At 41.4% G+C, this 14,270-nt stretch overlaps 1 protein-coding gene across 7 annotated transcripts in view; it reads right to left on the bottom strand.

Annotated features, from left to right (window-relative positions):
• LOC102934984 (core histone macro-H2A.2) overlaps nucleotides 1-14,270 on the bottom strand; it is a 37,382-nt gene that overhangs the window by 2,213 nt on the left and 20,899 nt on the right. For 3 of the 7 annotated variants that reach the window (XM_043550706.1, XM_043550705.1, XM_043550707.1), the window contains 4 exons: nucleotides 13,137-13,236; nucleotides 7,259-7,348; nucleotides 3,672-3,846; nucleotides 4-450 (listed from right to left, as the gene is read on the bottom strand). In XM_043550706.1, coding sequence (XP_043406641.1) covers nucleotides 216-450; nucleotides 3,672-3,846; nucleotides 7,259-7,348; nucleotides 13,137-13,236 — 600 coding nt within the window. In that variant the 3' untranslated portion in view covers nucleotides 4-215. Of the gene's footprint in view, nucleotides 1-2; nucleotides 451-3,671; nucleotides 3,847-7,258; nucleotides 7,349-13,136; nucleotides 13,237-14,270 lie in introns of those variants that run through there. The other 4 variants (XM_037903445.2, XM_043550709.1, XM_043550708.1 and 1 more) reach the window with 2 other exon arrangements.

Genomic DNA, 14,270 nt, shown 5'->3' with positions numbered 1-14,270 from the left:
ACCTTTTTCAGTAACTGAAGTTCATTTGAGATGGTTTGTCCATATATATTCCACTCTTGGTGTGCATGCTCCCTATGCAGGTGAGATTGGTGTCTTGGCCAGCAGTGTCTGTGGGGGCTGCGCCTGTGCCCTGCATGTTCTCATGCTCCCATACAGAGGACATAAAGGATGGTGTGGGCCCAACCGTCACTCAGTTCCTTCGCCACTGAGTTCCTTCACCACTGCGGAATCCCAGTGCAATAGGACTCCATAGTAGTGGGAAAGGAGGGTGGGTCAGGCAATATACATATGAATAATACATCTTGAACTCCAGTTACCTGTAAAGGTAAGTAACTTTTCTTCTTCGAATGCTTGTCCATGTATATTCCATTCTTGTTGACTTCCAAGCAGTGATCTGATGCGTGGAGGTGCGTGCTCAGAGTCCATTTAAATAAAGATTGCAGCACAGCTCTGCCAAAGGAAGCATGAGACCTCAATGCTTCCACTATGGAGTAATGGTTGGTAAAATTATGTACTAAATCCCAAGTAGCTGCCTTAAAGATGTCCAAAGTGAGAATGATTTACAAGGAATTGTAGAGGCTGGCTGTGCCCTAGCAGAGTGGGCTCTAATATAATTGGGAGTTCTAAACTAGTTAACTCATAACAAAGCTTAATACACCCTGAAACCCATAAACTGGCCTGAAATCAGTTGACTTTTTCATTCTTTCAGCTAATGCTATAAATGATTTTGGGAAAGCTCTGAAGGCCGTGGTCCTTTGAAAGCAAATCGCTGAGGACATGCAAATGTGTAAAGTGTGCAACCTAGACACTCCTTGATTAGAATGCGGTTTGGGAAAGAATACTGGCAGACACATCATTTGATTCAAATGGAAGTCTGAAACTACCTTGGGTGGGAACTCAGGAACTTGTTTTCTCTTAGTACCAGGTATATGAACCCTAAGACAGTGAAGTGTGATTTGGGAATCTCTTCATGTGTGGAGCACATCGACAGCCTTAAAGCTAAGAAGGTCTGAGCCCTCAAAAAGAAGATTCTCCACAGTTGTCTGCCAGAACTTTGGAGCCAGGGTGCCCATCCCATAATTTCTGGTGTTGCTGTGGATTGCAAAGCAGGGTCAGAAGCGCCTAGAGGTGCCTGTAAGGATGTTCTAGCTATTAAGTCTCCTTTTGTAACTAAAGATTTAAATTCCTCTCTGCTTTCCTGACGTAGTTTATCAGTAAAATCCAAAAAATTGTTTTAGTTCAAAAAACCATAACCAACAATGCTTGATAATTCAAATTTCTGAATTGTAAGATGGTAGAGAAACACTCATGACCAAATAAGTCAAGGAATTTTGGGTCCTTTTCACTTGGAGCAATTCTCGGTTGACACTCGGTGCTCAAGTAACCTCTGATGCTCTAGTCTGAGTACCTGAGGCAGCTAACTTTGGGCTGCCATACAATACCAAAGTCTCACACCATTCTCCCTCTAAGCTTCCACAGTACCCAATTTGGGCTATGGAGCCTCTTCTGAATGGGAGCAGTACGTAGACTTAGACATCTTTTTAGAAGTTCCCGGAGAGGATCTACCTTTTACTTTAGCAAAGCAGCAATGCTCCTTTTCCTCTGAGGACTTAATAATCATCCTACTGGAATCTGAAGATGGAGCCTCGAATCTAGTGGATCCATAATTCACTGGAGCACTTCTGGATTATGGTGGAACTTGTCCAGCTGTGCCCAGATCAGAGGCTGGTCCCATGTAGCAGTCTAATAAAATCATTTTTAGATTTGCCTCCCTAGATTTTAAAGTCCTTTTAGAAAAAGATTTGTACACGAAGCATTTACTGGAGATATGGGATTCCCCAAACAAAAAAGACATCAGCAGAGACAGGAATTGCTGTCTCACAAAAGAGGCAATATTTAAAATCATGTGATTTAGGATGAGACATCCCTAAGTGCCACTAACAGGAAAAAGATGTCAGTGAGGAAAATAATAAAGAAGGAACATAAAAACTTCCTAAACTATCAACAAAAGAAAGCCTATTCAGAATGTTCCAGTAGGTAATTATCCAACTAACATTAACTATCCTAATGAACACTAATAAATATCTATTACATTTAGAGATTATGAAACAAGTGATACATTGAGAGGGAGACACTGGGGGCTCCGTCTCACAGCCATGAATGGTGAGAAGTGGCAGTTGGGCCCTTCCGCCCCTTATGTCTTTAGGACAGAAGCACAAGGACAGTCGGCACATGTGCAGCCCCAATGGACACTACTGGCCAAAAACTCCAATCTTGAGTGCATGGGGTGCATGTGCACCAAGCATGGAATATAATGAACAAGCACTCTAAAGAAGAGGGTCACAATGGAGATTACACTATTTTGAAAACTATAAATCAAATTTATTTTAAAACCTACAATTTAATAATAAAAAGGAGAGAACACTATTGACCTATCAAACCTGACTCAGACTAAAACACAGTCAAACCAAGGACGGAAACAGCGAATGAAACAACACATGCATTAAAATTTTATTCCATTTCCATTTACTCTTATATCCTGAGCCCTTAAAAATATGATCCTAGTTTGAAAAGTGATTATGTAAAAATAGCATATTACTTATCAGATCAGCTCTTTCTGTCCATTCAGAGACACATCTGCTCATTTTAGGAGTAAAAATAAGGTTTTCTTTACTTTTTTTATTCCTATTAACACAGTAGAGCCAACACAATAAGAAAGAGTAGGGTAACGTCTACTCCTTCTTGTAAGTAACCAACAAAATCGTTTACTTCGGTCCAATCATTTAAAACTCTACAAACTCAAACATAAAAGATGGTGCAAGTGTAACTAAGGGCATCTGCTGTAGCCAGCAGTGTTGCATAAGTGTAAATGAAGGCTTAAATCGGCTTGCATAAGCTTTGTTACTGACAGACTCCAAAGTGGGTTAGTGGGCAGGCAGTTAAAAAAAATAACAAAACACTGTTTTTTACTTGTCAACCAGCATATTTGATCTACAAATTTTTGGGAAACAAACCTGCAATCCCACAATGATTTTTATAGTTGCTTTTCAGAGCAGAATCACACTCTAAACACAAAACAATTTTTATCTAAAAGAAAAGATTTTGAACCACTATCTGGTTTAATGGGTGCTCTTGGGAAAACATATATAAACAAACCAAAATTTACCTTCTTCTATCAAACTGCTCAGGCATAGGATGCTCAAGCAGACTACGTGCTTGGTTCACTATTATTTATGTCTAATGTTATGCTGGCATTGAAGCTAACAGTTTTATAGTGAGAAACACCATTCTGAGATTAGGTAGCATAAAACTGAAGTAACGCAGTCATAAATTAGGCCCAGAAAGTAAGAATTATTCACCAACAACACAAAGCATAGTTGGTAGGCCCAATTTTTGATCTACTAGATTTGAATCTCCTTTTTATTAGATTATGTTCTACATAATTTATTATAAAGATTTTTTTATTGATAACTTCATGCACAAATGACACTTCATACCATTTTACTCAAGAAGAGCACTTTGTGCCTGCACCTGCACCACTGAAGTCAACTGGAGTTTTGCCACTGACTTCAATGGAAGTAGAATCTGGCCTCTATAATAATCCCCCTTCCTGCCACAGATGCTGTCAATTTGCAATAATATATCAGCCTTTTCTGGGTAAAGATTCATACCTGCCACTGGGGAGAGGGGGGAAAGCCACAGACTTCAACTTCTTGTCTTCTGCAGCTGTTAAGCAGTTCTTAATAGTCTCCTCAAGTTGCTCTTCACATTTGTCTGAACCCCACTGTGGGATGTGACAATGGATCACAAACTTTGCTGCTAGTCCACTGGACTGGCTGAGGGCAGCTAATACATAAAGAAAAGGCGATGATTAGTTTCTAATACAGAGGTGGGCAAACTACGGCCTGCGGGACCATCGTGCCTGGCCTTTGAGCTCCCGGCCGGGTAGGATAGTCCCACTGTCCCCGCTCCCCCACAGCCTCAGCTTGCTGCGCTGCCAGCACTCTGGCCTGCTGCTCCTGCCAGGGAGGGCGGCGGTGTGGCTGTGAGCTCCTGCCTCTCTGAGCAGCATGGTAAGGGGGCGGGGAGGTTGGATTAGGGGCAGTGGGTTCCAGGGGGCAGTCAATGGATAGGGAGCAGGGGGCGGTTGGATGGGGCGGGGAGGTCAGGAGATGGGGAGGTTGGATAGGGGGTGGGGGTGTGTATAGGGGGTTGGGGCAGTCAGGGGACAGGGAGCGAGGGGGTTGGATGGAGGTGGAGTCCCGGGGCATGGTTTGGGGCAGGGGTCCCAGGAGGGGGCAGTCAGGGGAAAAGGAGCAGGGGGGGTTGGATGGGTTGGGGGTTCTGATGGGGACAGTCAGGGGGCAGAAAGTGGGAGGGGACGGATAGGGAGCAGGGGCCAGGCTGTTTGGGGAGGCACAGCCTGCCCTACCCGGCCCTCCATATAGTTTTGCCAAAAAGTTTGCCCACCCCTGTTCTAATATAATCATTTTATAATTATCACACCTTCCATCCCAAAGCACTTCACTCACAACACTAATTATTGTTCACTCCAGAAAACTGTTACAAGAACATTAAGGCTGCAAAATCAAGCACTCAAAAATCAGGATATGTTCCAGAATTAAGGTTGCACTTGCAACCTTAATTGCCCCCCTTGTGCTATACGTTAAGATACAGTTGTTTAATTACATGATCAGATACTTTTCCCACGGGATCTGGGCCTCATTCAGTGAATGGTTAGTTATTTAATATTTGTCTTTATCCTCATTCAGTCTGTGGTCTCAGGCCTTATTTAACACACATCATTCAAACTCTGTACTGAATACAGTTTTACTAATTTTCTGATGGGCATTTCTATGGTGCTCTCTCAATTATATCTGAATGCTTCACAGATTTTTAATGAATTTATCTTCCCAGCATCCCTCTGAGATTAGATAGTTTTATTATTCCCATTTCACATATGGGAAATAGAGGCACAAAGAGATTAAGGCCAAAAGTGTCCAACAGTTTTGAATGTCCAACTTGAGACATCTAGGAGGTGATTTTTCAGAGTACTTAATATTTTAATAGCACTTTATATGTTGAAAGTACAGTTCCAATCAACTTCAGTTGCAGTTGTGAGCGCTTAGCACTTCTTCAAATCTGTCACCAGGTGTCTCACATTGGCCACCCAGAAAACGAGGAACATACAATTAGTGCCCAACTATGAAAAGTCTGGTTTAAGTGACTCGCCCAGGATCACATAGGAACTTCGTGGCAGAGGCTGCAATAGAATCCAATTCTCCAGGGTCCCATTCAACTTCAAGGAAATGGATAAAGTTTGGCAAAGTTGTGAGCAACTGAAAACAGAGTCTTATTTGTAGATTAGAAGGCCAGATGAAACCATTGTTACCATCTAGTCTGATCTCCTTTATAACACAGGCTATGAATCTTTCCCAAAATAATTCCTTGACTATATTTTAGAAAAACATCCAATCTGGATTTAAAAATGGTCAGTGATGGAGAATCCACAAGGATCCTTGGTAAGATGTTTCAATGGTTAATTACTCTCACTGTTAAAAATGTACACGTTATTTCCAGTCTGAATTTGTACAGCTTCAACTTCAAGCCATTGGATTGTGTTATTCCCATCTCTGCTAGATTAGAGATCCCATTATTAAATATTTGTTCCCCATGCAGGTACTTATCCACTGTAATCAAGTCACCCCCTAACTTTCTCTTTGTTAAGCTAAATACATTGAGCTCCTTGAGTGTATCAGTATAAGGCACATTTGCTAATCTTTTAATTATTCTCATGGCTCTTCTCTAAACCCTCCAATTTATCGACATCCTTGAATTGCAGACACCAGAACTAGACACAGTATTCACAACAGTGCCAAAAACAGAGGTAAAATAACATCTCTACTCCTTACTCATATTATAATGGAAAATGTTGAGAAACGTTACCTATGAGTGGTGCTACTTAAAATATACACAAGAATTTTCTGATCTACCACTTAACAAACAGTCAGTCACCTTTGGGATGGAGCACAGTATTTACAGGAGAGCTCCAGCCATTTTAAAAACTTTTAGTATCATACATTAGCATCTAAAATAATGAAAGTGGCAATTTTAAAAATACCAGCATAGCATGTGACAACACAAATGGTAAAATACATTCATTTCATTGGGGTTGTTATCTTCCCTGGCAACAGATTACCTGAATGAAGACCATTTATTTTCCATTGATGCTAATGGGTAAAAAAGCAGTTTACTCCAAAAGTGTTTAAGACTCAGTGTGACAGTGAGGTAAAATAAATTGTAGCAAGTCTCTCAAGGGTAGTTGTGGATGGCCCTTTGCTTGGGACTTTTAAAACTAGGCTATTTATTTGGGGGATTTTTAAAATGAGACTATTTAAAGCACCCATTCTCTGTGGTTTTGAGACACTAGACTGGACAATGTATTAGAAAATGTATTGTAGGGAACATTGTATATAATCTTTTTTCCATCTTCAACCCTTATAAATCAGTTAATTTTGTTCACAAGTAAGATGCAACCTCCACAAAGTAAGCTCAGAGCTATACATTGCCACAGATATTTTAAAATTTCCACAAGTATTTCTTTCAGAATTATATATTTTATAATATAGCTGTTGTGCCAGGGGTGGGAGAATAGCAATTTAAGGAAAAAGATAATCACAAGATTTACATCTATATTATATTCAAAGAATTAAAGTACAGTAAGGGAAAACTTCTGCTTTGATTATTAGTTCTAATAAAATTGGTTTAATACAAGGTAACTTGTGAACTACTGCTCTTTTTATACTTAATATATTATACTGAGAGCTAGATCCTTAGCTATGGCTGAGGAACACACAATGTTCAAGTCTGAGGGTGCAGGATAGGTCAAAGGTCATAAAGCTCACCTTTGCATTCCCCCAATCTTGGGGCTGATATGGGCAGAAATGGTCCTCTCATGTAAATTAAGGCAGCCTAACTACCGCCACGGGGCTAAAAAACAAAGCCATATGATGGGCACAGAACAGGGGCATCCTAGCCCCCTCCCTTTCATCCAGGTATGTCCCCTATACTAGCACCAGTTAGAAGGAAGGCATAGGAGCCTCTACATTACCAGAGAGATTTTTTAAAAAATATTTCCTAGTGTAGACAAAGCCCTAGATTAGCCCAAGAAGAGATCAGAGTGGCAGGAGAAAGGAATGAGTATTTGGGAGGAGGAAAAGCTGATATATACAAAAAGATAATATAGCACCCTTTTTACCTTCAGCAACTTCCAAAGGTCCTTGTGATTTGCGGAGCTCCTTTACTGTTTCTAAAAATTCTTTCCCTCCAGCCTTTTCCAAGGCCTTGCCTGCAAGGAAACAAAGCAAAAGCCTTTTATTTGAAACAAACAAAACAAACTGTATTTCTTTTAAAAATAAAATACAACTGCAAATTGTTTCAAGAACAAAAATTATACATGTATTATCTTGATTCACTCTTAATCAACAGGATTTATTTATTAATCCTAAACTGACTGTTTTTATTAATACTTATTTTTATTAACATTTATGCATTTTACAAGAACCAAATGAATAAATGTTTGTTAACATGTGTGAACTAAAAATGTATGAAATAAACACTGTATGTTTAAACCATGTGGAATGATCATGTATTCTTCACCTTGAACAAACTAAAACATTTCCTCTTTCCTACTTCACTCAGCAAAAAGAGGTTGGTATATAAACAAGCAAGAGGAAATAATGTTGTATTTAATTTTTTAAAAATGCATTTTTGTAAGTGAAGCCCATTCACTTGGATATATGGATATATCTGGATATATTGTAAAAATGAGATTCTGACACCACAAACAGAAAGCCATCTCTATTTTTTTCCTGGTATGATAATAAAGAAAAAGTGAGAGGATACGTGAATGGAAAATTTAAAAGGTTTAAATGTGCTAAATTTTTCTAAATGCCAGTTACATTTGACCATCATTGTTCTTAATATGCATAATTAAATTAAATCATCTCCCGATAATATGAGATACCAGCAGAATGACCTTATTGTTAAAATCTTGAAGTCAAGGTATGCTTTCTTGTACTGGTTTCAGAGTAGCAGCCGTATCAGTCTGTATCCGCAAAAAGAAAAGGAGTACTTGTGGCACCATAGTCTCTCTCTAAGGTGTCACAAGTCCTCCTTTTCTTTTTTTGTACTGTCCAACATGGCTGCTTATTATTTGAGTTCTTGAAAATAACACAGCATGTAACACTTTTTTTTTACCGGTTTTGGTACAGTGAGTTAGTATTTCATTATTTGAAGTACCTGAACTTTAGTTCTCTATAAAATATGCCATCTTTTTTGTAGTAGAGGTTTAAAGAAAAGTGTATAGTAGAGTTTGCAGTACTTGCTCCTCAGATAGCCCTCAGAAGGATGAAAGCATGGGAACCAGATCTCTCATGCTAGAAACTATCATAAATAAGATGTGCACAGTATATGAAAAAATTCTAATCAAAATACAAAATGTGCCTTGCAAGAATTTTCCAAGAATACCCCAAAACTGCTAACCGAAAAGTCAGGTTCAGTAATTTAGAAGATGATACAGCGGTTACTGGCAGAGATATCTCTACTGTGTAACTTCACTTCAGTTCCCTGGTGGAGAAAGTGGACAATCAGGAAAACTGTGCCAGCAGAAATTATATTTTATTGGACTTCCAGAATAAGCTGAGGTAACTGATCCAATTACTTTTCTGCAATAATTTATAAAATAAACAAACAGTTGAGATGCCAGTGGGGATGAAATCCTTGCTGAATGATTATATGAAGCCCTGACCCTGTACCTATTTCTGGGATCCTGACTGCAACTGATCTCGGGCAAGTAACTTCACTGCCCTGTGCCTCAGATTCCGCACTTATAAAATGGTACCTCCTTATCTCACAGGAGTGGTGTAAGGCTTAAGACACTGATGTTTACAAAGCATGTGAGATCTACAGTGAAAGACATGATAAGAAGTATTATGAATACATTTCATTTCCTTCTGAGTTTTTTCAAATGCAAATACAAAATAATTGTAACACAGAAAGGGATATATGAAGAGATTACTCACCTTGTGCAGTAACTGTGGTTCTTCAAGATGCGTGTCCTTATGGGTGTTTCACTTCAGGTGCTCATGCCCTTGATCGGAGATTTATAGTTAACAGCATCCGTTCAGCATGCATATGCACCCAATGTGTCCTCGTGCTGAACACCAAGGCTATATAGGAGTGTGCAGGCAAACCACGCTGAGTTCTTTCTCCACCCAAACATCCCTTAAGGAACAGTCTGAAGAAGAGAGGGCGGAGGGCAAGCAGTGGAGCATTCACAGGGGGAAACATCTTGAAGAACCGTAGTTACTGCACAAGGTGAGTAACCTCATCCTCAAGTAATGTCCCTATCAGTCCTCCACTTCTGAGCAGTATTCCCAAATGGAGGAGGGAATTTCAGAATAGAGTCCAGAACTGAAGACAGGACTGCAGAACCAAGTGCTATCTCGAATCTGACAGCTTGGATCAGGGCCTAATGTTTCAAAAATGTATGTACTGAAGCCTGTGTAGTGGCTCTACATATTTCAGATATTGGTACATTCTTCAGTAGCGCCACAGAAGTTGCTTGTGATCTGGTTGAATGTGCTATAACGCTCTGGGGGGATGAACACCAGTAACCTTATAACAAGCAATAATACATCCAGAAATCCACTTCAGTAGTCCTTGACTAGAAATTGAGGATTCCTTGGAGCTATCTCCAAAGGAAACAATGACTTTCTAAATTGCTTGGTCCTATCTAAGTAAAACACCAATGCCCTTCTAACATCCAGGTATGTAAGCAGGATTCCTATAGGGAACTATGTGGCTTCGGGAAAAACACAGGCAGATGAATGGACTGATGGAGATGGAACTCCAGTAGAACTTCAGGCAAGAATTTATAGACATGAAGAGACCTTGTCCTTAAAGAACGCCATGAGATGGCAGGGGGCCTGCCATCAAAGCTCCAATCTCCCTGACCCTACAGGCCAACGTGATGGCTACTAAAAAGACCGTCTTCATAGACAAATGCAAGAGCGAACAGGTTGCCATAGGTTCAAATGGAGATCTCATAAGGTATTTAAGTACCAGGTTGAGGTCCCATGTTGGGATGGGGTCTCGAATCTGGGAATAGAAATTCCCCAAACCCTTACAAACTTAGATGACACAGGGTTAGCAAATATGGAGAACTCTTCTAATGGAGGTTAAAAGGCTGATATTAAGGCCAAATGGTCCTTAATTGAGCTAACTGATAACCCTGATTTATTTAGATCCAGCTGGTAATCCAGGATGACTGAAACTGACACAGATTCAAGCAGAAGGCAGTGACTACATAAATGGAAGAGTGTCTTCCATTTCTGCAGGTAAGTAGTACAGATTAATGTCTTTCTACTATTCAGTAATACCTGCTGTACTTCTGAAGAGCAGGAGGATTATAACCCTGTGAACCATCGAGGAGCCATGCTCTGAGGCAGAGAACCTCTAGGGTGGGAAGAAGCACGCGACCCACATCCTGTGACAGGAGATGAGGAATGGTTGGGAGCTTGAATGACAGCTGAGCACATGGGTGAAGCAGGTAAGAGTACCAAGCTTGTCTCAGCCAGGTCAGCACTGTAAGGATAACCCTGTCCTATCTGATCTTGTTCATCACCCTTAATATCAGTGGCATTGGAGGGAATGCACAGAACAGTCCCCTCCTCCAAAATAGAAGAAAAACATCTCCCAAGGACTGATGGCCTCGTCAAGGGACAAGGACGAAATATATGTTTGAGGGGTAACCTCCTTATTCACCTTAGCCTCCTGTTCCTCAATTGTCTCTTCCTGTAGGGGGGGGACAGGTTGGGGATGGGAGAGCTGAACAACTCTGGCCTCTGTTCAGATGGTACCAGTGGTCTGGCAAATTGCTGTTAATAGACAGCCCAATATTCCCCACTGCGGAGCCCATACAGAAGTGGGTGTGGCATGCAGGATTGGTTCCACCACCCTTGATAGCAAGCGTGATCCTCTCTGTAACTATCAGACAAAGGCTTCCTGGAGAGACATGTCTGAGAATCCTGAACAGAAATAGAAGAGACCGACTGAAAGTCTTCCTTATCTTCCTCCATCAAGTCCTATGGGGTAACACCCACAGAAAATGGTGTAAAGTCTTGCAGTACTGGAGGTGGTAATCCAGAGATCAGGGTCTCAGCACCTACAGGTGCTCAGTACCCATGAGGAGTGGGGACTCTCGCTCATCCATTATTGAGAGGTCCCTTGTATACCTCCTCCTGTGGTACTGAGTAAGAGATCAGTACCAATGCAGTAGCTGCATTGACAGAGCTGCTAATGGTACCATTGGTGGGCGTACAAAAGTTGATGCTAATGATACCTGACTCTATATTACATGCTTGGTGCCAAGGGTGTCGAATGCATAGGTACCAAAGGCTGGACAGAATACACAGATAATAGCTGGGATGAACGCAAAGGTACCAATGGCTGGGACCAAACCCAGTGGTTCCCGTCCCAAGTGTCTATGCTCGCCCTCCTTGCTCAAAGATGGTAATGAGGTCTTCTCAGAACAATGTCTTGTTCCTTGGAGGTCCAGGACTTCACGGACCCGCTGGTACCAGAGGAGGAGTCCTTTGAGTCAATGGTACCAAGCCAAGAAGCTGAGGCTTCAGAGACTGTAGATCTCTCCAGAGACCTGGTCTTTTTCAGAGCTGGCTCCTTAAGATGAGAGTCTGTGCTCCTGTTTTTGGAAGTTTTCCCTGACACTTCCAACATCTCCCCTTTCTTAGGAGAAGGTTGTGCCAAGTTAGAAGAGGCACTGGATCTAGGTGCCGAGGGGGAGGGGTTGGGAGTCTCCTGACCTGGCTCAGACAGTGGTTGAAGGGAACACTCCATGATAAACAGTCTGATCTTAATCTCCCTGTTCTTCCTTGCCCTGGGCTTGAGGGCAAGATGGAAGTTGCACTTCTTGGCAACGTAGGACTCCCCCAACCAATGGAAGTATTTAGAGGGGCTGTCGCTCACCGGTATGGACTCTGAGCAGGAGAGGCAGCGTTTGAAGCCCAGAGAAGCCAGGAATGCCCTGCCAGGAGGAAACAAGTCCCCTAGAGGGAGAGAGGGAGAGGGGATCCTCTCCCTACTTAACTGTACTAACTAATTATAATAACACAGAAACTATCAACTAACTACACTAAGTATTCTAAGAAAGATAAACTGAGGCATGTTCAAGGGGGACACATCAAGGCTACATCTCAGACCAAGGCAGTTGAGAAGGAACTGAGGGCAGTTTATCCGCGCACTCCTTTATAGCCTCGTTGTCAGCATGAGGAGGCATAGGGTGCATGGGCTGGACGGGCACGGCTAACTGAAAATCTCTGATCAAGGGCTACAAAGGTGCATGCACACCTGAGGTGGAGCACCCATAGGAAAAATACTTGAAGAACAATTGATTATTTAACTGCGTTAGCGGCCATGGATTCTAAAAAGATGAAAACTTTTAAAAGGCAGTAATAAAAGAGAAAGAAAGGCAGTAATAAAGGACCAGCTAGGCTGTCTATAGTACAGCCTGTGTTGGCATAACTTATGTCGCTCAGGGGTGTAAATATTCCACCCCCTTGAGCGACATAAGTTACACCAACATAAGCATTTATGTGCACAGCCCTATGCTGGTGGAAGAGCTTCTCTTGCCAATCTAGCTTATACCACTCGCAGAGGTGGGCTTTTTATGCCAATGGGAGAGCTCTCTCCCGTCAGCATAGAGCGTCTTCACCAGACGCGATACACCTGCACCGCTACAGCGCTGTATGTATAGACATACCCTTAGTCTTAATACTACGAACCACAGAAGATTTAACAAGCCTTGACTTGGAAGGGAGAATGATAAGATATCACACCTATACTATTTTGATCATGGCATTTGTCATCTCATCTGTATGTAGGCTATTATTAGCAAGTCACTGATTAGCTGCAAATAGGTACCAACAAATATCTGCTCAGTTCCAGCCTGGTTTTCAGGACAGAAATGAAAGAGTATTCAATTCCAGTAGTCAGCCAGTAGACCAGATATCAGTCCAATGCTAGATTTACCTTTGCTGCTTCGAACTGAGCCTTACCTATTTCCTCCTTGAGGTCTATTTCAGCAGTTGTTGGGTGAACAATGCCTTCTACTTTCATGGAGCCAATATGGCTGACGTCACTTTGTGTCAGAGAAAGCTGCAAGATGAGAATGAGAATGTAGAAAGATTTCAGAGTAACAGCCGTGTTAGTCTGTATTCGCAAAAAGAAAAGGAGTACTTGTGGCACCTTAGAGACTAACCAATTTATTTGAGCATAAGCTTTCGCGAGCTACAGCTCACTTCATCGGTATGTAGCTCACGAAAGCTTATGCTCAAATAAATTGGTTAGTCTCTAAGGTGCCACAAGTTCTCCTTTTCTTTTAATGTAGAAAGAATTAAACTAATAATTTTAACTGTGAAATCATTTTCATACCAAATTACTACAAGAGAAGCCAGATGACTATTCATGGGTCATTCATTTTACTGTAGTCAAGTTGTCTGATTCCAACTTTTAAACTTTACTTTTATATGCTCTTAGAGTAGACCAGGCCTAATTCCCACCCACACATCAATCACAGAACTGGAAACAACCAATAATTGAAGCCTTAATGAGAGTTTAAAAAGCCCTTCTACAGATTCTACAGTCTCATTTCTCTCTTTGTTCAATCTCAAACAACAAAAAAGAGGACAGAAATATTGAGATTATCACACAAAAAATGACATCACAGCTCTATAAGCTTTGGAAACTCACCATTTGCACATGTTAAGTAGAGTTTGCTGGAGACTTGCTCTTAAATTCTGTGACTACTTCATTTGCAGTGAGCATGCTCCCTAACCTCACTGAGTCTCCCTACTTCATTCTGAAGCAGAAACACAGACCTGAACTTCTAGATGATACACAATGGATTCTTCTTCTGTTGAAAATGCCCTTTGGTCTGGGGAAGATATGCGGGGCTGGTAGCCAGAAAACAGTGACTTTTACCAATTCCACTGAGTGGACTTCTGTGCACTTCACAACTGTTATTATTGAGCAAGGCCTAATAACTCTACTCTAGTAGCAGGGTAAGTATCAGACCTCCCCATTTTACAGAAGTAAATGGGAGGCTGCACAAAGTCACATCTGGTGGAATTGGAAACAGGACCCATATGTCAAACAGAGCAGACCCAAGGCTCATCCACTTAGCTACACTA

This window comes from Chelonia mydas, chromosome 7 (genome assembly GCF_015237465.2).
Source record: "Chelonia mydas isolate rCheMyd1 chromosome 7, rCheMyd1.pri.v2, whole genome shotgun sequence".
In the NCBI taxonomy this organism is placed as follows: Eukaryota; Metazoa; Chordata; order Testudines; family Cheloniidae; genus Chelonia; species Chelonia mydas.
The sequence above is the reverse complement of the archived record's forward strand: the minus strand, read 5'-3'. Positions and strand labels throughout refer to the sequence as shown.